The 23,344-nt window shown below is 40.8% G+C and overlaps 1 protein-coding gene across 2 annotated transcripts in view; it reads right to left on the reverse strand.

Annotated features, from left to right (window-relative positions):
- The window catches only part of disp3 (dispatched RND transporter family member 3), a 51,335-nt gene that overhangs the window by 20,846 nt on the left and 7,145 nt on the right, over positions 1-23,344 (reverse strand). Inside the window, exons 2-13 of one of the 2 annotated variants that reach the window (XM_057831552.1) lie at positions 18,195-18,304; positions 17,540-18,061; positions 11,242-11,461; positions 11,037-11,173; positions 9,229-9,363; positions 8,994-9,154; positions 8,814-8,941; positions 7,168-7,259; positions 6,955-7,104; positions 6,722-6,883; positions 6,442-6,552; positions 6,238-6,374 (exon numbers count right to left, since the gene is read on the reverse strand). In XM_057831552.1, coding sequence (XP_057687535.1) covers positions 6,238-6,374; positions 6,442-6,552; positions 6,722-6,883; positions 6,955-7,104; positions 7,168-7,259; positions 8,814-8,941; positions 8,994-9,154; positions 9,229-9,363; positions 11,037-11,173; positions 11,242-11,461; positions 17,540-17,909 — 1,803 coding nt within the window. In that variant the 5' untranslated portion in view covers positions 17,910-18,061; positions 18,195-18,304. Of the gene's footprint in view, positions 1-6,237; positions 6,375-6,441; positions 6,553-6,721; positions 6,884-6,954; positions 7,105-7,167; positions 7,260-8,813; positions 8,942-8,993; positions 9,155-9,228; positions 9,364-11,036; positions 11,174-11,241; positions 11,462-17,539; positions 18,309-23,344 lie in introns of both variants that reach the window. The other variant, XM_057831551.1, reaches the window with a different exon arrangement.

The following is a 23,344-nucleotide window of genomic DNA, read 5'->3' on the forward strand; positions in this document are numbered from 1 at the left end:
AGTAAGCTGCTGACGATGATCATCGGCACCTGGTCCTAGGCTCGCCCATCTGTGCAATCAAGGCGACAATTAAGGCAAAGTGACACAAATACACAAACACAAGGAGGAGGGGCTCAGTTTCAATAATAGTATTCAAACATATGACACATTTACAGCAACACAGAGTAAATGCTTTCTCTCTCCCTTTGTTGTTATGCAACAAATTTTGAATTACTTAACTTGCAGACATGACAGATCACTTGAATACACCGGCCATTTTTTAAACGCTCGATTGAATAACTTGTTTAACAGTCAAGCAGTGACTTCAAAACGCGATTATGACTTTGAATAAAGCACTTACCATACAAATTTGCCGTCCGCTGATGTGTCATGACTCCGGCGTGCTCTTCTGACGCGCTGACAGTGACGTCACATGTCAAGCGTTAAATTTCAAAGTTTGAGTGTGTCCAGTCTGCACGGTCCGCCTCGGAACAGTGCATAACCTATCATTTGGACTGTCATTGTGTTGATCCGGGCCACATCTGGCGCACTGACGTTAAGCGGGAGTTTGAGCGCGTCTGGTCTGCACAGTCCACCCCGGAACAGTGCGTAACCTATCATTTGGACTGTCATTGTGTTGATCCAGGCCGCATCTGGCGCACTGACGTTAAGCGGGAGTTTGAGCTCGTCCGGTCTGCATGGTTCGTCCCGGAACCTATCGTTTGGACCGTCATATTGCTGATCCGGGCCACATCTACCACACTGACGTTAAGCGGGTGTGATTACTATGCGGATCTGGCGAGCTGAGGCCAGATCCGACCTTCCTCCTACAAGCTCCTCCAGTTTAACCGATGGTTCATTATTTCTAGAGACCCATGCTAATCCATTTCGACCTAGAAGATTTTTTATCCACATGGAGATGGCAGGTGTATGATCGTCAGCCTCACTCTCAGATGACTCTCCTGGATGCCATGAAAGCAGCATGAAGTGACATCACAACAGATGCCTGCAGAGGCTGGATAAGGCATTCCAGAAGATTCTTTCCACACTTTAGAGAAAGAGAGGACATCTGTTGTAACGTGGATGAAAATTTGTGGCCCAACAGAGAGGAACGTCAAGATGTGTGAAAAAGGAATGGGGAAAAAATCCCGACAGCACTCGAAGTTTAGTTGTGCCGATTGTCTTATGTTCAGATTTCTTAATTTTGCATTTATGTTTTTTTTTTCTTTGTAATACCCAGTGCTATCTTTTGCTCTCTATCGCAATGAAATGGTCTGTCAAGACATTAAAAGTACAGTAAAAGTGTAAACTGAATCTTGACCAGTCCCTTGCAATCAATTCTCCACACACAAAGGTGTAACTTGCAATTTTCATCAAAACCTAGGTAAACCATCTTCAGCATCAGAGCCTTCCACCAGAGTGACTGTTATATTGAGAAAGCATGAGAAAGCATTTTGACTGTCTTGTCTGCACACAATGAAACAAGGACTTGTCATTCTGATAGCACTGACATGTTCATTGACACAGAAATTTAATTTTGAAGACTAAGAATTTTGCACAAAAAACGTGCCTTTGCAGGTAATCCATATTGTTTTGCTACTTATACAACGAGTTTTGAGAAATGCATACCGTATTTTTTGGACTATAAGTCACACCTGAGTATAAGTCGCACCAGCCAAAAAATGCCCAACGAAGAGGGAAAAAACCATATAAGTCGCACCGGAGTATAAGTCGCATTTTTGGGGGAAGTTTACTTAAAATCCAACACATAGAACAGATATGTCACCTGAAAAGACAATTTAATATAAAAATACAATAGAGAACAACATGCTGAATAAGTGTAAAGTATGATGTTACATGATGCATGAACAATGAAATTTGAATATACTGTCCTCACCAGGACACTACGGCTTGGTCCTGGCTATACAGCGAGCTAAACTTCCAAATGATACAGCGAGCTAAACTTCCAAATGACGATGCTGGACGTCCATATAATTTGCTGAATCAGTTTTGTCCTCGATACCAAACAAGTTCGCATCAACGTAAATAAATGATAATTAGGTGCCATTACAGCAGACATGTCCAAAGTGCGGCCCGGGGGCCAAATGCGGCCTGTGGTCGAATTCCATCCGGCCCCCAGCCTGTGTCATAAGATCAATAACATCTGGCCCACACACAGGCTCAATAAATTGGTCAGCAGTACTGCTACCAGCATATGAATTAGCTTACAAGCTAAATGCTGCTCCTCATTTACCCACTAAAAAGCAGCAGCACTCTAAGCAACATTACCCCGTGTGACCATTGACTTCCAATTTTTTTAAAATGGCGACAATCAACAACAAAAAAAGAAAGTTGACTGCGACAGCTGACGCTTCAAGGATAGGTGGAAATTGGACTATTGCTTCACTAAAATACGCAACAACTGTGTCTGCCTCATTTGCAAAGAGACAGTCACTGTTTTTGAAGAGTTCAATGTGAGGCGATATTACCAAACAAGACACGCTGACATGTACGACAAGATTACAGGGAAGATACGCAGCGAGAAATTGAAGCAACTTGAAGCTAGTTTAAATTCACAGCAGCAGTATTTCACAAGAGCACGAGAGTCGAAAGAGAACGCCACAAAAGCTAGTTGTGAGATTGTTGAAATTATTAATTTAAAAAAAAATAATAAAGCAAATGTGACACACAGAATGGCTTGCTAAAATTTGCTTAAATATATTGTTCTACGTAAAGGACGTCAGCCAGGGTCGGCCCCCCCAAATTTTTACAACACCAAATCTGGCCCCCTTCACAGAAAGTTTGGACACCCCTGCATTACAGCAATGACACAAAAAGTTACCATGCGTTCGCTAGCATTAGCACATCATTCAAACAACTACACAACTGGCTCTAAGTGTCCGATCGGCATAAACAACGAATGTAGGTCCGCAGCCATGTCTCTCTCTCTCTCTCTCTCTCTCTCTCTCTCTCTCTCTCTCTCTCTCTCTCTCTCTCTCTCTCTCTCTCTCTCTCTCTCTCTCTCTCTCTCTCTCTCTCTTACCCACTCGCTCAGAGACGCTGCGGAGCTGTCTGTCTTCTTCTGGCGTGTGAGCACTCTTCTTCGCATGAACAAGTGCGAGTGTGCCCCCACTTAGGCGTGAAAGCGCCACAAACTCAAAGCATGCATTTCAATATAAAAAAGTCAATAATACAATTAAACAGACATTGCCAAAGGCATAGCTATTAAGAGTTATTCAGATAACTATAGCATAAAGAACATGCTAACAAGTTTACCAAACCATCGGTGTCACGCCAAAACACCAAAATAACACGTGAAATGATATCATAATGTGTTATTAATTTTACACATAAGTCGCTGCTGAGTATAAGTCGCACCCCCAGCCATACTATTAAAAAAACTGCCACTTATAGTCCAACAAAAATACGGTAAACTGTTTTGAGAATTTCAATTCTGATCTGAGAAATGTACGAAAGCAATTGAGAAAACCTGTAACATCCACAGGCGGCATTTTTCAATTTTCATTCCGTTGTTCTGAGTTGAACCAGAGACTTTCGTAATCATCCTAGTGAAAATTGTTATGTTACAAACGACTAGGGAAAATTGAGCCACTGTTTCTGGTGGGGTTTTTTTTGTTTTTTTTTACATTTTTTTGTGTTTGGATCTGCTTGTGTTTGGAGACTTGACTTCTGGCACTCTCGTTTATTTCCCTACTGAGCAACAGCTGCCGCTGAGCCCCTCAACCATCACAAAGTACTTACAGGCATTGTTGTTAATTTTACTTTAAAAAAGTAATTAATTACAGTTACAATTACTTCTCCCAAAAAGTAATTGAGTTAGTAACTCAGTTACCTGGATGTACAGTGCCTTGCAAAAGTATTCGGCCCCCTTGAATCTTGCAACCATTCGCCACATTTCAGGCTTCAAACATAAAGATATGAAATTTAAATTTTTTTGTCAAGAATCAACAACAAGTGGGACACAATCGTGAAGTGGAACAACATTTATTGGATAATTTAAACTTTTTTAACAAATAAAAAACTGAAAAGTGGGGCGTGCAATATTATTCGGCCCCTTTACTTTCAGTGCAGCAAACTCACTCCAGAAGTTCAGTGAGGATCTCTGAATGATCCAATGTTGTCCTAAATGACCGATGATGATAAATAGAATCCACCTGTGTGTAATCAAGTCTCCGTATAAATGCACCTGCTCTGTGATAGTCTCAGGGTTCTGTTTAAAGTGCAGAGAGCATTATGAAAATCAAGGAACACACCAGGCAGGTCCGAGATACTGTTGCGGAGAAGTTTAAAGCCGGATTTGGATACAAAAAGATTTCCCAAGCTTTAAACATCTCAAGGAGCACTGTGCAAGCCATCATATTGGAATGGAAGGAGCATCAGACCACTGCAAATCTACCAAGACCCGGCCGTCCTTCCAAACTTTCTTCTCAGACAAGGAGAAAACTGATCAGAGATGCAGCCAAGAGGCCCATGATCACTCTGGATGAACTGCATAGATCTACAGCTGAGGTGGGAGAGTCTGTCCATAGGACAACAATCAGTCGTACACTGCACAAATCTGGCCTTTATGGAAGAGTGGCAAGAAGAAAGCCATTTCTCAAAGATATCCATAAAAAGTCTCGTTTAAAGTTTGCCACAAGCCACCTGGGAGACACACCAAACATGTGGAAGAAGGTGCTCTGGTCAGATGAAACCAAAATTGAACTTTTTGGCCACAATGCAAAACGATATGTTTAACGTAAAAGCAACACAGCTCATCACCCTGAACACACCATCCCCACTGTCAAACATGGTGGTGGCAGCATCATGGTTTGGGCCTGCTTTTCTTCAGCAGGGACAGGGAAGATGGTTAAAATTGACGGGAAGATGGATGCAGCCAAATACAGGAACATTCTGGAAGAAAACCTGTTGGTATCTGCACAAGACCTGAGACTGGGACGGAGATTTATCTTCCAACAGGACAATGATCCAAAACATAAAGCCAAATCTACAATGGAATGGTTCAAAAATAAACGTATCCAGGTGTTAGAATGGCCAAGTCAAAGTCCAGACCTGAATCCAATAGAGAATCTGTGGAAAGAGCTGAAGACTGCTGTTAACAAACACTCTCCATCCAACCTCACTGAGCTCGAGCTGTTTTGCAAGGAAGAATGGGCAAGAATGTCAGTCTCTCGATGTGCAAAACTGATAGAAACATACCCCAAGCGACTTGCAGCTGTAATTGGAGCAAAAGGTGGCGCTACAAAGTATTAACGCAAGGGGGCCGAATAATATTGCACGCCCCACTTTTCAGTTTTTTATTTGTTAAAAAAGTTTAAATTATCCAATAAATGTTGTTCCACTTCACGATTGTGTCCCACTTGTTGTTGATTCTTGACAAAAAATTGAAATTTTATATCTTTATGTTTGAAGCCTGAAATGTGGCGAAAGGTTGCAAGGTTCAAGGGGGCCGAATACTTTTGCAAGGCATTTCATTCCAAAAAAAAAAACATAGTAACCTTCGCTATGTTTAGAAGTCATTTAATGTTGAGAATCACCAGTTAAAGTTGTTAAAATTGCTCCCATTTTCTGTCCACTTTCGATATGTGAAAGTTTCATCATTTAAAGTCAAGTCAAGTATTTGCCGATCATTTGCCGAGTATTTTAGATAAAAAGTTACTTAGGTTCGCTAGGAAGTTTCTCTACAACAGAGCCTTCCTGCGAAGTCTACTGCTTTAAAATGGCGGCTGTTTACTAACGCTGGCGAGTCTATCATTACGTATCTTTAGTTCTCTATACATGTGCTCACGCCGCCGTGTCTGTCATTTCGCATCTAGTTCTATATAAATGTGGTATCTACCGTAGCATCATGTGGGCGTAGTTTGTAGGCTATCGGCTACAGTCAGGTGTTATTGGAGCCACCTAGCATCGCGTTTGCAACGGCGTCAAAACTCCCTTCCCTCCTCCTCACTTCCTTTCTGCTCTGTCGTCTTCGTGAGTCCGTGTCCCTCAGATTTTTCTCGCATCATTCAACCAACGTAGTAACGCATAGTAACGCACGCCTTTACGGTAACGCCGTTGCCAAGATGAGAAAAGTAATTAATTAGATTACTCACTTCTGAAAAAAATAACGCCATTAGTGACGCCGTTATACTCTAACGCCGTTATTAACAACACTGCTCACAGGTGGACACACTTTGAGCTTCCCCTCATTGACAGACCAGCATCTGCCACTGCATGGGGTGTATGTGTGCTGACCTGAAATGAAGACACCTGCTCACGATGTGAACTGCACGGTGTCCATGGAGAAGGAGTACTGGCGTTCAGGGAGAAACGGTAAACTCTGGTTGAGCTTCTCAGCTCCACTTTTGATATGAATACAGTCAGCAAAAAGCCTGCAAAAACAAAAAGAGCTTTCACACAAGCTGTCTACCCCTATCTACACTTACAACATTAATTTACCTGTCTGGTTGATGCTCAAATTCTGTTTTGTATTTTGAGGAGCGGCGGTAGTTGCTGACACCCTCGATACCGCGTGACCGTACAAAGAACGCGGCTTTTCCATGAACACACCTGAAGTGTGGAAAATAGCATTTGACACAAAATATAATCGTAAATTCTTGTAAAAAAAAAAAAAAAAACACAAAATTTTAGTGCCCACGAAACATTCTTATCCACAAGAAGATGTACTTCTGTGCTCAAAATATGCTCTGTAGCACAAATTCCATAGTTATGGCCTCACCTGAGCACATGGGGCAGGAGATCCCTTGACCGCTAAGGTTGCTCCTAAGTGCCAGAAGAGTCTGGAGGTTTGTGTCCTGGCGGAAAAGTAAGGGGGCATGGGAAGCAGGCCTTAGCAGACAGCAACAACCCATGCATACCAGCAACCCAACAAGGAAAACACCTGAAAGGGTGAAAGAGAGTTTCCCTTTTGTTCACTGATTTTGGAGCTTATTTCATCATTTATTTCCTTACCAAGAATGCTTTTCCTCCTGGCCACAACTGGAAGAACTACAACATTTTTGAGGCCCCACTGAAGCTTTGCGCTGACCACACCTTGGTGCTGATGCGCAGCAGGGTTTAACGCCGTCTCCACCGACAGGGACAGAATGCCTGCATCTCCGTCTGTCTCGAGTTACAACAGGCACGAATGGAATTTTCCAAGCTTGTTGCGGTTAATAATCTCACCTGGCTCCATTTCCACCGACAGCAGGGCCACGTCGTCATCCTCATCCGACAGAGGGCCAAGGCTCCGTGACAGGCTCCCAAAAGACTTGCGGCTTGTGAGGGAAGAGGAGGTTTACAAAGTAAGACAGCCGAGGGGATTAGAGCTCCTGCTCGGTGTGGAGAAGCGTGTGAAAAATTCTAATGCTACCTTGAGCTATGAGTGACTCAATTTACAAGGTTGTTTTTTTTAGATACCCACGAGTGCGCGATGTATTTTTTTTTGTCGTGTTTTTTATGAACCAAAACCTGATATTTGAACATACAGAATAATTGAAGACATAAATTCTTTATCCTCTGCAAAAAAAATGACTATCATTATTGCAGTATAATTGTTTTGTCATGTTTTTCACCATCAAATCTACATGTACTACATACAGAAAACATGGATTATACTACACCCTGGTGGCCAACGAGTATACAAGCGAGAACAACAAAATGACCATTAATTTTGTTTGCTAATGACAGCGATAGGTGTTGAATCCATTTGGATTGGGAGGGTTGCCATTGAACATTCGATTGCTGCCAACCCTCCCAGTCCTAATGGATCTGACATCTAATGCCGTCATTGGCTCAGAAAGAAAATAATCATTATTATTTATTTATTTGTTTGTTTATTTATAAACAAATAAATAAATAAATACAAATTATTGACTGCAAGCCCTCCTAGGTCAAATGGATTGGATGTCTATCAACTCATAAATCATAATTACAAAAAAAAAAAAAAACATTTCTTTTTGTCATTAATCAATCGTCAATCATTATTAATTTAAAAAAAAAAATGTTTGTAATTTTTCATTTGATTCATTATTTTTGCTATTTTATTTAATTTAAAAAAAAGAAAGAAAGAAAGACAAAAAAAACCCATGATAATTCATTGCGAGCCCTCCCACTCCTAATGGATTTGATATCTATTACAGTCATTGAATCACAGAGATAATTGTTATTTCTTTATTTACTTATTTATTTTATTTATCCGTTAGTTTATTTATAAACAAATAAATAAATAAAAATTATTGACTGCAAGCCCTCCTAGGTCAAATGGATTGGATGTCTATCAACTCATAAATCTCAATTTTTAAAAAATTAATCATTTTTTTGTCATTAATCAATCATTAATATGTTTTTCATGTTTTTGTAGTTTTTGATTTGATTCATTATTTTGCTGTTTTATTTAATTTAAAAAAAGAAAGAAAAAAAACCCCTTGATAATTCACCGCAAGCCTTTCCAGTCCAAATGGATTTGACATCTAATGCTGTCATTGGCTCAGAAAAAAAAAATCATTATTATTATAATTTTTTCAATGATTTATTTATATATATATATATATATATATATATATATATATATATATATATATATATTAAACAAAAACAAATAAACAAATAAAAAATATTGACTGTATTTATTTTAGTTATTTTTTTTTTATTCATTTTTTTACCCCCGTTATTTTTATTTATTTATTTTTTTTTTTCAAAAAAGAAAGAAACCTGATAATTCACTGCAAACCCTCCCAGTTTAAATAGACTGGCTGTCTAATTATATGATTTAAGAAAAAGAAAAATGAGAATAATATTTTGGGGGGGGTTTGCAAGAGCAGTTCTCTCACCAGCAAAAACCGGTGCTCTGGCTGGGCGTCCAGATACACAAGGCGGCCGGCATCAGCACACAAACCCAAAGCCAGCAGCAGCTGACAATGAGGGCCATGAATAGTCCAAAGTCATGCACGGCTGGGATCTGCCGAAAGAAAATTTCAGTTTGCAGCAGACAATCGGTGCACTGTGATTACCTCAGAGAATGCATTGGCAGCGTAAGCGGCCGCGGTGGTGAACGAGGTGAGAAAAGTGGCTCGTCCGGCCGTCTTGACGGTGTAGACCATCCGCTGCTGAGGGTGGCACAGATGAGCCGCCTGTCTGAAGGTGCTGATGAACACAAACACATCATCCACCCCTGAGCGAAGAAGCAAACAAAATTATAGGCTAGCGTTTCCCACCACCCAATGTGAATTGCTTTGTTTTCCGTACCGATTCCGATGATGACAAAAGCCGCCACTCCGTTGAGAATGCCCAGGTAGCGAACTCCGAACACCACGTGGTAAAAGAAAAGAGCCATCAGGCAACTCAAAGCGATGCTCGCCAGCCCGAAGAATGTCAGGAACGCTACACACAAGAGAAGAAAACAAATGATCACACACCAGTCACATCCATCCATCCATCCATCCATCCATCCATCCATCCATCCATCCATCCATCCATCCATCCATCCATCCATCCATCTATCTATCTATCTATCTATCTATCTATCTATCTATCTATCTATCTATCTATCTATCTATCTATCTATCTATCTATCTATCTATCTATCTATCTATCTATCTATCTATCTATCTATCTATCTATCTATCTATCTATCTATCTATCTATCTATCTATCTATCTATCTATCGCATCTGTCTGTCTGTCTGTCTATCTATCAGTCTAAAGAGCAAAAGAGCTGTCAGAAGACCTGCGATCAAGGATAGTTGATTTGTATAAAGCTGGGAAAGGACACAAAACCATCTCTAAAAGTCTGGATGTTCATCAATCGACAGTCAGAGAAGTTGTCTACAAATGGAGAAAGTTTGGCACTGTTACTTCTCTCCCAACGAGTGGCCATCCACTGAAAATGACGCCAAGAGTTAAGCGCAGAATACTCTGAGAGGTAAAAAAAAAAAAAAGAACCTTAGAGTGTCTGCTAAAGACTAACAGAAATCACTGGCACAGTCCAGTATCTCTGTGCACACACTAACTATACGTAAAACTATGGCCAAGAACGGTGTTCATGAGAGGACTCCACAGAGGAAGCCAATGCTGTCTAAAAAAAACATTGATGCTCATTAAATCTTCGCAAAAAGGCACTTGGACACTCCACAGAAGTTTTGGCAGAATATTTTGTGGACCAAAGTTGAAATTTTTAGGAGTAACACACGACCTCATGTGTGGAGGAAAAATGAAACAGCTCACCAACATCAACTCCCCAACGTGAAGCATGGTGGAGGGAGCATCATGATTTGGGGCTGTTTTGCTGCCTCAGTGCCTGGACAACTTACAATTATTAATGGAAGAATTAATTCAAAAGTTTATCAGGATGTGTTGCAGGAAAACCTGAGGCCGTCTGTCAGGCAGTTGAAGCTAAAAAGAGGATGGATGCTGCAACAAGACAATGATCCAAAACACAGAAGTAAATCAGCTTCACAATGTTTCAGAAGAACAAAATACATGTTCTGGAGTGGCCAAGTCAAAGTCCAGACTTGAACCCTATTAAGATGCTGTAGCATGACCTAAAGACAGCGATTCATGCCAGACATCCCAGGAATCTGACTGAACTACAGCAGTTTTGTAGAGAAGAATGGGCCAAGATTAGACCTGATCGATATGCCAGATTTATCCGCAGCTACGGGAAGCGTCTGGTGGAAGTTATTGCTGCCAAAGGGGGAGCCACAAAATATTAAATGTGATGGTTCACTTACTTATTTTTCCACATTCTGTCATTGTCTGCATACTATCCTCATTAAAATATGAAAACCTATAAATGATTGGGTGGTTTTAGTTAAAGCAGACACTGTTTTTTCATCTGTGTGGTTTTGACAAAGATCAGATCACATTTGATGGTGATTTTACGTAGAAATGTGAGAAATTCCAAAAGGTTCAGATACTTTTTCCTACCACTGTATCTATCGTTCGATCGATAGATTTATCGATCGCCCTCTCCCAGTGAAAATGTATTGGACGTTTAGCGACGTCAATGGCAGCTAAGTAAAAAATCTAGACACTGACTGCAGTTACAAATCATACCTGAGAAGGAAGTGAGAACGTAGACCAGCACAGTAATGCAGACTCCACTGATAACTGCCAACATCATGTCGTTTCTGAAGGTGTCTCTCACTTCCTGGTCAAACAGCTCCGTCCCCCCATAAAGAACCTTCACCTGCCTGACACAAAACAAGACACGATGCATGAGAGGAAGAACCATCAGCACAATTCCGAAACTTCTCCTGACCTGGTGGACTGTTTGGCCAGGATTTCCGCATATTCCACCACAAAGTTCTTGAAGCGCCTCCTCTGTTCGTGAGCTCGGTCCTGCACGGAGTAGAACGAAGGGAGAGGCACGCCGAAGTGGATTTCGCTCCGCAGGATTGAGGAGGACAGATTTTCTGGAGAGAGACTTTCATCCACGTACCAGTAGAACTGAGGGTGTGTGATTGCTAGACTTAAAGAACCTGCAGAAATGGGGTTTAATTTGGGGGTTTTGCGGTTGAATGTTATAGAGAATTTGGGGTTCTTACACTGTTAAAAAAAAATACACTCACGCGGGTCATAAATTCACCAACAATGTAAAGTCAAGTTTTTGTGTCTGTGAATGGCGGAAAGACTTCTGCGAGTGCCAGGATAAATTGTTTGCGGCTACGGAGCCACATGTTGCCAACCCCTGGTGTCGTGTTTCGGTAACCGTAAATTTTATGGTGGGGAGCTGTACTTTTTTTTTTTTTTTTACTGAAAATCATTTTGTGCTCCACAGTAGTAAAAGGTATTCAGTCCTTGTGAATGTTGTCTTTTTGATGAGTAAATATTGCCTCTGGGGATTAGTTAGTTAGTTATATTTTTTAATCAGTTATTTTTCTTAATTATCTCAGCTAGTGAAAATGTTTTTTTCCATTCTAGTGTTGCTCATTTAGCTCATTTTCGTTAATGATAATACCTTGTTCTACACCAAGTCCTTATTTTCCATAATCAGAAGTAAAAAGAAAATGTATTCAATCCTTGTGAAATTTGTCTTTTTGATGAGTAAACATTGCATCTTGGGGATACATTAGTTAATAGTTAGTTATCATGTTTTCTTATGAGTTTTTTTTTTAATTAATTTTTTATTTCAGATACCGAAAATGTTTTTTCGTTCTCAATACACCTGTACTAAGAGGTCACTGTGAGCTGATGCCTATAGCCACGGGACCAGACACCACCAAGGATTGACCGTTTTAAGTGGTAGTAAATTGTTTTATAGAGTCTTTAACAGGAGTCCTGAGGTGGACTTGCAAATTTTGTCCATCACTGTTTAAACAGTTCATCAGTTGCTAAATTTTTTCCACCACTTGCTATGGCTAAGTTCTAAGGCCCCATCCATGTTTTTACGATCCCCTATCGGGGCTCGTGAGGGGAAATGAAGGGAATAGTTACCTGTCTCGCACACATCATATAACTGTTTGCATTCCTCTTACACACTTAATATAATCAATCAGGGAATAGTATCGTTTCTCATATGTACTGTAGGACTGTTTGTACATAACACACCTAATATAAAATAAATAGCACTTACAACATAGTAATGAAAAGACGCATAAAAGATGCACAACGCCATCTTATCACAGAAGCCCACCGTGCGTCATGAGCAAGATTGATGCACCAACTCTCGCAATCAGTTCTCCCAGGCACTCCTGGACAAAGAGCAGGGCGTTCTGTTCTAAAACAAGTTACATCGGAGAACGCCCGATATTCAACTGATAACAACTGACAAGACTCCAAGAGCCCCCTTTGACGCTGAGGGGGCAGAATCCACATCCCCGTTGCCCGGACAACAGTAACTCCCAAATCCAATCAACAAAAGACAATAATCCCACACACACCCTTCTTCTTCCTTCTTCACACCCTTCTTCCACGGCCCGCAAGAGCTTTAAAAACATTGGACATTTAGATAACAACGGTTGATGCTCGGGAACATTGTCTATGTAGCCTTGTTTTTGCATCCAGCATTGTTTCTCCGTCGTTTGTTTTGCCTTGTTTTTTGACCACTGTCAACGAATAAATTGTCAACTTGTTTTCGGTGAACCTTCTTCAGACTTTTGGATCATGGAGTCAGTACAAAGGGTTAACACAGAAGGGGAACGCGCGGAATTTTGGATCCTCCCGGTTGACTCACGGAGCGGTCTCAGCGGAGCACCGTTTCTGTGCGGCTTGGCCGGGAGGCTGAGTTCCTTCAAGGTGTAGTTGATTTCAACAAATTCCGTGCAATTTGTGATTTATTTTTTTATTTCCGGGCTCCGGAGTGGCTAAACTAGCGGGAGTTAATGGGCCTGCTTAGCATACCAGTTATGCACACATGAAGTTTTTCAAGATAAAGTTATTAAAACTTAAACCTTAAAAATCTTAAAACGCGTTTTGAATTTATTTAACTATGTTAGATCTGTTCATATTGTTTTTTTTTTTTTTTTAATAGAATATTAAAAAATAGATCATGTGACTAGCACCTTAGAGGGATATTTAGAATTTCTTTAAACCTAAGCTTTCAAAAGCTTCAACGACAACTGGGCTTGTACCGAGTATTGAACACGAACAGTGTCAAGCTTTACTTAAATATAAATAGTTTCCCACAAGTTTTTCTCAATTGCTTTAGTACGTTTCTCTGCTCAGACTTGAAATTATGAAAACTGCTTGTTCAATCCTCACAACATTGTATCAATATTGCACATCAAAAAAGCAGTTTCTCATTTCTTTTAACAAGTTGCAGATGTTTTTGTACATCCATGCAAATAATTTGTACAATTCTCTGCAGTTTCCTGCATCATCAACTGCATCTGCCAAGATGGTTGAAATGGATTATCATGGGCCTCTATTGAATAGTCTCACACACAACATTTAGTCATTAGTTCATTGCAAGGGCATAGGTTTGCATAGGGACGGTATGGATATAACACTAGCAACTTTTCAGGATACTCAAATTATCCCCACCAACTTTTAAGCAACCTCATTTGCATTTTATAATGAATTCAATTATATAGGTACTTTAGATTGCCTTCCCATATGTTGTAAGGATACAACTGACCCTACCATTATTAAGCGAATTATTTTCATTATGTTCAGACTAGGGCTGTCAAACGATTAAAAATTTTAATCGAGTTAATTACAGCTTAAAAATTAATTAATCGTAATTAATCACAATTCAAACCATCTATAAAATATGCCATATTTTTCTGTAAATTATTGTTGGAATGGAAAGATAAGACACAAGACAGATATATACATTCAACATACGGTACATAAGTACTGCATTTGTTTATTATAACAATAAATCAACCAGATTAACATTATTAACATTCTGTTAAAGCGATCCATGGATAGAAAGAGTTGTAGTTCTAAAAGACAAATGTTAGTACAAGTTATAGAAATTTTATATTAAAACCCCTCTTAATGTTTTCGTTTTAATAAAATTTGTAACATTTTCAATCCAAAAAAAAAAACTAGTAGCTCGCCATTGTTGATGTCAATAATTACACAATGCTCATATAGTGCTGAAACCCATAAAATCAGTCAAGTCCAAGCGCCAGCAGAGGGCGACAAAACACCCCCAAAAAAAATCAAGTAACAAGTGGACATTACACTGTGCTGTCATTTCAATCTGTTTGAGCGGGGCGTGTGCGTTAAATGGGTCAAATATTTTAACGTGATTAATTTAAAAAATTAATTACCGCCCGTTAACGCGATAATTTTGACAGCCCTAGTTCAGACTTATATTTACCCCTTTTTTCATTATACAATATTAGAAGTTTATTTCAGCCAGCAGCAGCAGCCAGTGTAAGCAATGTAAAAGGACGTCAATGTTATGGAGTTGGGGAACACATCACTAATTTTGTTACTGAAATTTTGGTACAACCTGCATCAGAGTTTGCATAACATTAAACTGTGTGAATTTGCTAACCTGCAAAACTTGAGTAGGAAGCTGCTTAGAGAGAAGTGTCCTCCACTTTTGTATTTTCTGCTGTTATCATTAATTAAACTCTGAGAAATGTAGTGAACCGAGGTTTACCCCCTTCTACCCAATTTTCGTTTTTGTTTTGTTATGTGGTCTTAAAGCAACACTTTGTAACTTTTCAGCTTGGGTTATATTTAGCGACGCTGGTGGACAAAAGGGGTAGTTTTTTAAAGACTGCGTTTCCCATGAGGACCAGCGCATGAGCGCGTAGTGTCTTCCTATGAGGGGCGAAACAGAAAATAATTGAGAAGCACTGGTTGAGCCCAAACCTACCTTCATTGCATAAGTCTTTACATGCAAAATGGATTAACATGTTGTCAGAATATATCAACATGTGTGTCCTTTTTTATATGCATCTTCGTTACTTATTTTACGAAACTTATTTTAACCTGCCAAAATTTGTAATAGTTTGGGACAATGTGAGTTTCCACCACGCCAAAATAATCTGGGAATGTCTTGGAACCCACAACAGAATGGTAATAGAATTCCTTCCTCCATACTTCCCATTTCTCAATCCCATAGAAGAATTTTTCTCACATGGAGATGGCAAGTGTATGATCGCCAGCCTCACACTCAGATCTCCTTGTTGCCGTGAATGCAGCATGCAGTGACATCACAGCAGATACCTGCAGAGGCTGGATAAGGCATTCAAGAAGATTCTTTCTATGCTGTATAGCAAGCGAGGACATCCATTGTGACGTGGATGAAAATTTGTGGCCCAACAGAGAGGAAAGTCAAGATGTGAAGAAAGAACGGGGAAAATATCCCAACAGCACTCAAAGTTTAGTTGTGTCAATTGTCTTAGGTTCACATTTCTAATTTTGCTTGTATGTTTTTTTCTGCTGTTTTTCTCTCTGCATCGCAATGACATGGTCTGTCAAGGCATTGTAAAAAAAAAAACAAAAAAAAACCATAAAGGTGTAAACTGAATCTTGACCAATCTCCCACACGCAGGTGTAACTTGCAAAAAAACTGGCTTTGGCAGGAAATCCGTGTTGTTTTGTTACTTGTGTGACGCGTTTTGAGAAATGCACAAACTGTTTTGAGAATTTCAATTCTGATCTGAGAAACGTGCTAAAGCAATTGAGAAAAACTGTAATTTTTTTTGCTGACACTGCTGACTTGTTTTGCCCCCCCTCCCCCACAAAAGTCAAACTCCGCCTATGTATAGAAGAATGGTTTTATAACTTGTTATTGATTGTTGAAACACAGTGATCATAAAACCTCGAGGCTACAAATTTTACTTTGGAAGGCAAAAAAATATTTTTGGAACCTACAACCCCAAGCAAAGAGTATGGACTCACCAGTCTCGGACGAGCACTCACTCAGACATTTTATCATGTAGAAGAAACTCAGATAAAAAGCTTGAAATAATAATGAATTAGTTCAAAAGTGCAACTTTTTCAGAAACACTGAAAGAAATGGATAAAAACATTGTAGTGGTCAGTAAATGTTACTTTTACACAGAAATTGCAGGGAAATATAAATGGAATCACTCCATTCTGAGGAAAAAATATGGAATCATGAGAAACAAACAAAGAAATAAGAATCAAAACACATCTCTAGTATTTAGTAGCACCACCTCTGGCTTTTATGACAGCTTGCAGTCTCTGAGGCATGGACTTGATGAGTATTCTTCATCAATTTTGCGACAACTCCCTTTGATTGCATTTGCCAGATCATCCTTGCAGGTCGGAGCCTTGCTGTGGACTATTTTTTTCAATTTCCACCACAGGTTTTCAATAGTGTTGAGATTTCAGCCATGACATTGGCTGGATGAGTCTTTCTCCAAGGAATGCTTTAACAGTTTTAGCTCTGTGGCATGATGCATTGTCATCTTGGAAAATGACAAACATATTTTCAATTGAAGGGATAAGAAAGCTGTCTAAAATTTCAATATAAACGTCTGCATTTATTGAAGATTTAACCACAGCCATCTCCCCAGTTCCTTTGCCTCTCATGGAGCCCCATAACATCAAGGACTTAGGGAATTTTGATCTTTTCTTCAGGCAGTCATCTTTGTATATCTCACTGGAACAGCACCAAACCAAAGTTCCAGCACCATCACCTTCTCAAGAGTCAAGAATCTGCATTGGACAAGTTTGTTCTACATGGTAAAATGTCTGAGGGGTTGTAAATGTGCTTAGCTCTCAAGCCATGTGTCTTCCTTCTTTGCAGGTTGAGTGAAATTTATTGATTTTATTTATTCCAGTTAAGTAAAATGTATTTTCATATCTGGTTTTAATTCTTTTGTTCATTTCCGTTAATAAACTTGATGGGCATTTGAGTGTGTTGACTACTGCAGACCAGTTGGAGCAAGTGGTGTGCGTGTAGAAAGACTTCTTTTTTTTAACTGAGAATTTAAAAGAGCTTGCTAAGTGCTTAAACTAGTTTGTGCTGTTAGCTCAACAGTCAGCACCCTCAACTGCCACAAGTGACAGTACAGATTTGGTTTGGTTAGAGAAAGAGGAAGAATGAGAAAGGGAGCGCAGTGATGTCACCACAATTTGATCGTAGTTTGTTGTGACTGCAAATTTAACGGGTGTATACTTACCTTGAATGTCTGCCAGATCTGAACCCATGCCGTCGTAGTAAATCTTCCCCCCTCGCTCGCTGGGGTAGAGATAGGACAGTAACGAACTAGGTGGTGAGCAGTATGACGGACCGAGAGGGAGGTCTCTCAGCAGCTCCATGGGTTTCCAGCAGAACTGCTCGAAACGCGGGTGCTGCATGATAAGACGCTCCACGTGGTGGATGGTGCTTAGGCGCTCAGGAGTGAAGATGTTGCATTCACCATCACCTTGAGCCACAAATACCAGCTCCATCCTCCATTGGGCTTGACTCTGGAGGTAGTAGTCACCAGTTGAGCGGCGTTCCCGAACTAATGATCCATGGGGCGTCCGGTTGAGGGCCACCTTTTCCATCAGAAGCTCCAGCAAGGTTTCACCGTGATCCGAGTCTCTCCTCCCTCTGTCCCAGGAGCTCAACTGGGTCTTCACTGCTAATGTGAGTGCGTCGAAACGCTCGGCGGAAAAGTGACTGTGGACCTCGAAGGCACTGTAGGAGAGGTCTATGTCTAGAGGTGGGTAGTAGAGGAGCATGAAGGCAAACAGGGCGCAAGGGAAGAGGATGAACACCCCAAGAACAACCCCGCTGGCCCAGGGCTGTGTGTAGACCCAGGCGACGACCCTCCAGGGCCCACAGACCACCTTGTATTTTTGACTGCCATCCGTCAACACCTCTACGTCGTCTTCCTCCTCGTCATTTCCCACCGAACTCGAATCAAACAACAGCGGCTCATCCTCAACATCCATTCTTGCTATCTGGCAGAAGCACAAACAATGTAGGGAAGAACGTGGTTGGTTGTCACATGGGTTGGTTGACACACTTGCAACAGCTCGATGGCCAGAGAGTGATGTCGCATAATGTTGAAATGAAATTGTATTGAAATGATCATAAAATACCGTATTGACCCAAATATAAGACGGTGTTTTTTGCATTGAAATAAGACTGAAAAAGTGGGGGTCGTCTTTACATTATACCCATTCACAACGCTAGATGGCACCAGATATTATTGAAGCGATGTTCTGTCATGACAGATCTCAGCTACTCTCAAGTTTCACCAGTTTGCATGATTTTATTGCAATGTTTTTCCTTATTCAGATTTGTTTCAAGACTACAGTTACAGTTAGGCTTCACTTTGATGGTTAATGCAGTAATTGCAATTTTGTTGTTTTAATACAAAACAAGTGAGTGAGACTAGGGTCTGAATATTTGAATATTTTTCTTGACGCCTTTTTGGACGCTGGTGTTCCCTTAGGCCACAGGTGTCAAACCGATTCCAGAAAGGGCCAAGTGGGTGCTGGATTTTGTTCCAACCGATACCGCGCAGAGAGTTTAACCAATGAACTTCCTACTGAAACAAGCAGCACCTGACAAAGTTTAACTGATTACACATGTAAAAGATCTGATTGGTGAAAAGATGTCCTCTTCATTGGTTGGAAAGCAAACCCGCACCCACTTCGCCCTTTCTGGAATCGCTTTGACACCTGTGCCTTAGGCGATTGCTTAAATCGCCTTATGGGCGGCACGGGTCTGCATGACGCATAAATAACGAACTGAGAACGTATGTTAACATAACATAGCTATTAAGAGTTATTCAGAATACTATAACATTAAAAACATGTGAAATTATATAATAATGTGTGAATAATTTCACACAAAAATTGCTCCAGATTATAAATCGCACCCCCGGCCAAACTACGAAACAAACTGCGACTTATAGTCCGAAAATACAACAAGTGTGGCCTTTGTGCATTTTGCATTGGTAATTTTTGTTTCGTTTTGGGACCTCATATAATTTAAAAATCGACAACATTAGACGTCCAATCCATTTTAATTAAAAGGGGTAGGAAGCGCTGGGACAATGTGTTGTGTTTTGTAAACCTGTTATCATTTAATGGTGACGTTATATAGTTGCTGCTAGACTCCCAATCAAAATAGATTGGACGTCTTTTGGACCAAACATCTGTTTTGCGCTTAATGCACCATGTTCTCCCGAGTCCTGATTTAGTATGCGAATCACGCAATGTCATTTAATTCTCCCTCTCTCTCACGACTCGTACAAAACATTATCACCTGCATGGAGAGTTTCAACAGCGCACTGACACATTTAGTCATCTCACTTGCCTAGTTATTGACAAAAAGAAGCAATGTGGCTGGCGGAGAGAGATGTTTTGGGGGGGGTTCTCCTCTACTGGTGACTAATTAGAGTGATTGCTGCCATTTTTATGTTGCCTCTTTTGAACACAAGGCAGTTTTGTATTCTAAGTGGCAACGAGACCAGAGAGAACCTATTGATTCAATCTTTGAGGTCCATGTAATTGAAACCATTTAAGCTTGGGATTCAAGGTACTCTAATTGTGGTGGATAGTGGAAGCTTAAACTATTATACGGCCATTAAATGCAAAATGAAAAAAAGACTAATGATAAAAGAATCCATATGAGGTAAATCATCGTTGCTCAAGGGCACCTGAGCTCTAATAGTCATGCAAGGGGACTAGAACGTGGGTGGTACCAAATTTTTGGATTTAAAATTCATATATATATATATATATATATATATATATATATATATATATTTTTTTTTTTTAAATTATTAAACATATTAGGATCATGGAAGCTTCCACTTGGGGAAAATATATACATATAGTATATCCTGTATATACATAATATAATAAAAATATACAGTACTGTGCAAAAGTTTTGGGCAGGACACCTGCCTAAAACTTTTGCACAGTACTGTATATATAGACAGTGCCTTGCAAAAGTATTCGGCCCCCTTGAATCTTGCAACCTTTCGCCACATTTCAGGGTTCAAACATAAAGATATGAAATTTAATTTTTTTGTCAAGAATCAACAACAAGTGGGACACAATCGTGAAGTGGAACAACATTTTTGGATAATTTAAACTTTTTTAACAAATAAAAAACTGAAAAGTGGGGCATGCAATATTATTTGGCCCCTTTACTTTCAGTGCCGCAAACTCACTCCAGAAGTTCAGTGAGGATCTCTGAATGATCCAATGTTGTCCTAAATGACCGATGATGATAAATAGAATGCACCCGTGTGTAATCAAGTCTCTGTATAAATGCACCTGCTCTGTGATAGTCTCAGGGTTCTCTTTAAAGTGCAGAGAGCATTATGAAAACCAAGGAACACACCTGGCAGGTCCGAGATACTGTTGTGGAGAAGTTTAAAGCCGGATTTGGATACAAAAAGATTTCCCAAGCTTTAAACATCTCAAGGAGCACTGTGCAAGCCATCATATTGAAATGAAAGGAGCATCAGACCACTGCAAATCTACCAAGACCCGGCCGTCCCTCCAAACTTTCTTCTCAAACAAGGAGAAAACTGATCAGAGATGCAGCCAAGAGGCCCATGATCACTTTGGATGAACTGCAGAGATCTACAGCTGAGGTGGGAGAGTCTGTCCATAGGACAACAATCAGTCGTACACTGCACAAATCTGGCCTTTATGGAAGAGTGGCAAGAAGAAAGCCATTTCTCAAAGATATCCATAAAAAGTCTCGTTTAAAGTTTGCCACAAGCCACCTGGGAGACACATCAAACATGTGGAAGAAGGTGCTCTGGTCAGATGAAACCAAAATTGAACTTTTTGGCCACAATGCAAAACGATATGTTTGGCGTAAAAGCAACACAGCTCATCACTCTGAACACACCATCCCCACTGTCAAACATGGTGGTGGCAGCATCATGGTTTGGGCCTGCTTTTCTTCAGCAGGGACAGGGAAGATGGTTAAAATTGACGGGAAGATGGATGCAGCCAAATACAGGAACATTCTGGAAGAAAACCTGTTGGTATCTGCACAAGACCTGAGACTGGGACGGAGATTTATCTTCCAACAGGACAATGATCCAAAACATAAAGCCAAATCTACAATGGAATGGTTCAAAAATAAACGTATCCAGGTGTTAGAATGGCCAAGTCAAAGTCCAGACCTGAATCCAATCGAGAATCTGTGGAAAGAGCTGAAGACTGCTGTTCACAAACACTCTCCATCCAACCTCACTGAGCTCGAGCTGTTTTGCAAGGAAGAATGGGCAAGAATGTCAGTCTCTCGATGTGCAAAACTGATAGAAACATACCCCAAGCGACTTGCAGCTATAATTGGAGCAAAAGGTGGCGCTACAAAGTATCAACGCAAGGGGGCCGAATAATATTGTACGCCCCACTTTTCAGTTTTTTATTTGTTAAAAAAGTTTAAATTATCCAATAAATTTTGTTCCACTTCACGATTGTGTCCCACTTGTTGTTGATTCTTGACAAAAAATTAAAATTTTATATCTTTATGTTTGAAGCCTGAAATGTGACAAAAGGTTGCAAGGTACCCTGCTTATAAGGCGCTGCCTGGGCAGCAAGCAGGTGCCAGATGATTCCGTCAGTGAACATTGGACACCCACACTCCAAGCCCTCGCAGCCACAGCCGCAGCCACAGCCGCAGCCACAGCCACAGCCACAGCCACAGCCATTGTTTAATAAAAACCCTTCACTCCACTTCCGTTTCCTGGTCGCACATTGGTCCGCATCGACTTTTCCAAGTTTGCCCTAACATAATCATCTGGCCAACAGAATGGACCAAGCGACCTCCAACTGCTTCCAAGAGGCCCTCGGACACCAAGGACACATGCTAGGTAATCATGAGCAAATGCTGCGCAGCTTGGAAGAGACGCTAAAAGCAGTTTCTATGGACTTGAAGCAGGTGAGGACACAGCTCTCACAATCCCTCACTTCCAGGGCCGGACCTAATTTGCCCGTGAGTAGTCCTACTGGTGGGCCATCATCCCCACTTCGGCCGGGCGTGTTTATACCAACTCCTGAGTGTTATTCTGGGGAGTTGGGCTCATGTAGTCGTTTTTTGCTTAATTGCAACCTTGTTTTTAATATGCAGCCTTCCAGTTATGCCTCTGACGTGGCTAAGGTTGCTTTTTGTGTGAACCTCTTGAGGAGAAAGGCTGGTCAGTGGGCAACCGCACTTTGGGAGAGGAATTCCCCGGTGCTGTGCTCTTTTGACGCTTTTTCTGGAGAGCTACGCAAAGTATTTGACCACCCTGTTCGTGGGAGAGAGGCCAGAAGCCGTCTGTTTTCTCTCCAGCAAGGTTCCCAATCAGTGGCGGACTTCTCAATTTCTTTTCGTATCTTGGCTGCAGAAAGTGGCTGGGGTGAGCAAGCTTTAATCTCTGTATTTTCCCGTAATTTGGCAGATGACTTAAAGGATGAACTAGCAATACGGGATGAGCCTTCCACCCTGGAGGAGCTAATTTCCCTAGCAATAAAGCTTGACAATCGCATCAGAGAACGCAAGAGGGAGAAAGCCATCAAGTCACGTCTGTTTCTGCCACTCATGTCACCCTCTGCCGATATCATCAAACCATCCCCCAGTGACACACAGCGACCAAAACCCCCTCTCTGCCCTGCACAGCCAAAAGACTGGTCTCACCAGATAAAAGGGAGCACCATGGTGAGCCAAACCTCCTCAGATTCCTGCTCTCAGTCACGACTCATACTCCCAGCTAGTGTTTCCCATGGTTTAGACGCCATGCCACTTCATGTATTCATCGATTCTGGCGCTGACGACAGTTTTATGGACGAAGGTTTTGCGAAACAAGCTGAAATCCCTCTCGAACCCCTTAAGGCCCCCAAAGTGGTGGAAGCAGTGGATGGTAGAAAACTGTTTTCAGTAACTCATCGCACCGTCCCTCTCATGCTCAAGGTCTCTGGTAATCATCATGAATCAATACAATTGTTTATTATCTCCTCTCCAGTGGCACCTGTCA

Source organism: Corythoichthys intestinalis, chromosome 3 (assembly GCF_030265065.1).
Source record: "Corythoichthys intestinalis isolate RoL2023-P3 chromosome 3, ASM3026506v1, whole genome shotgun sequence".
Lineage (NCBI taxonomy): Eukaryota > Metazoa > Chordata > Actinopteri > Syngnathiformes > Syngnathidae > Corythoichthys > Corythoichthys intestinalis.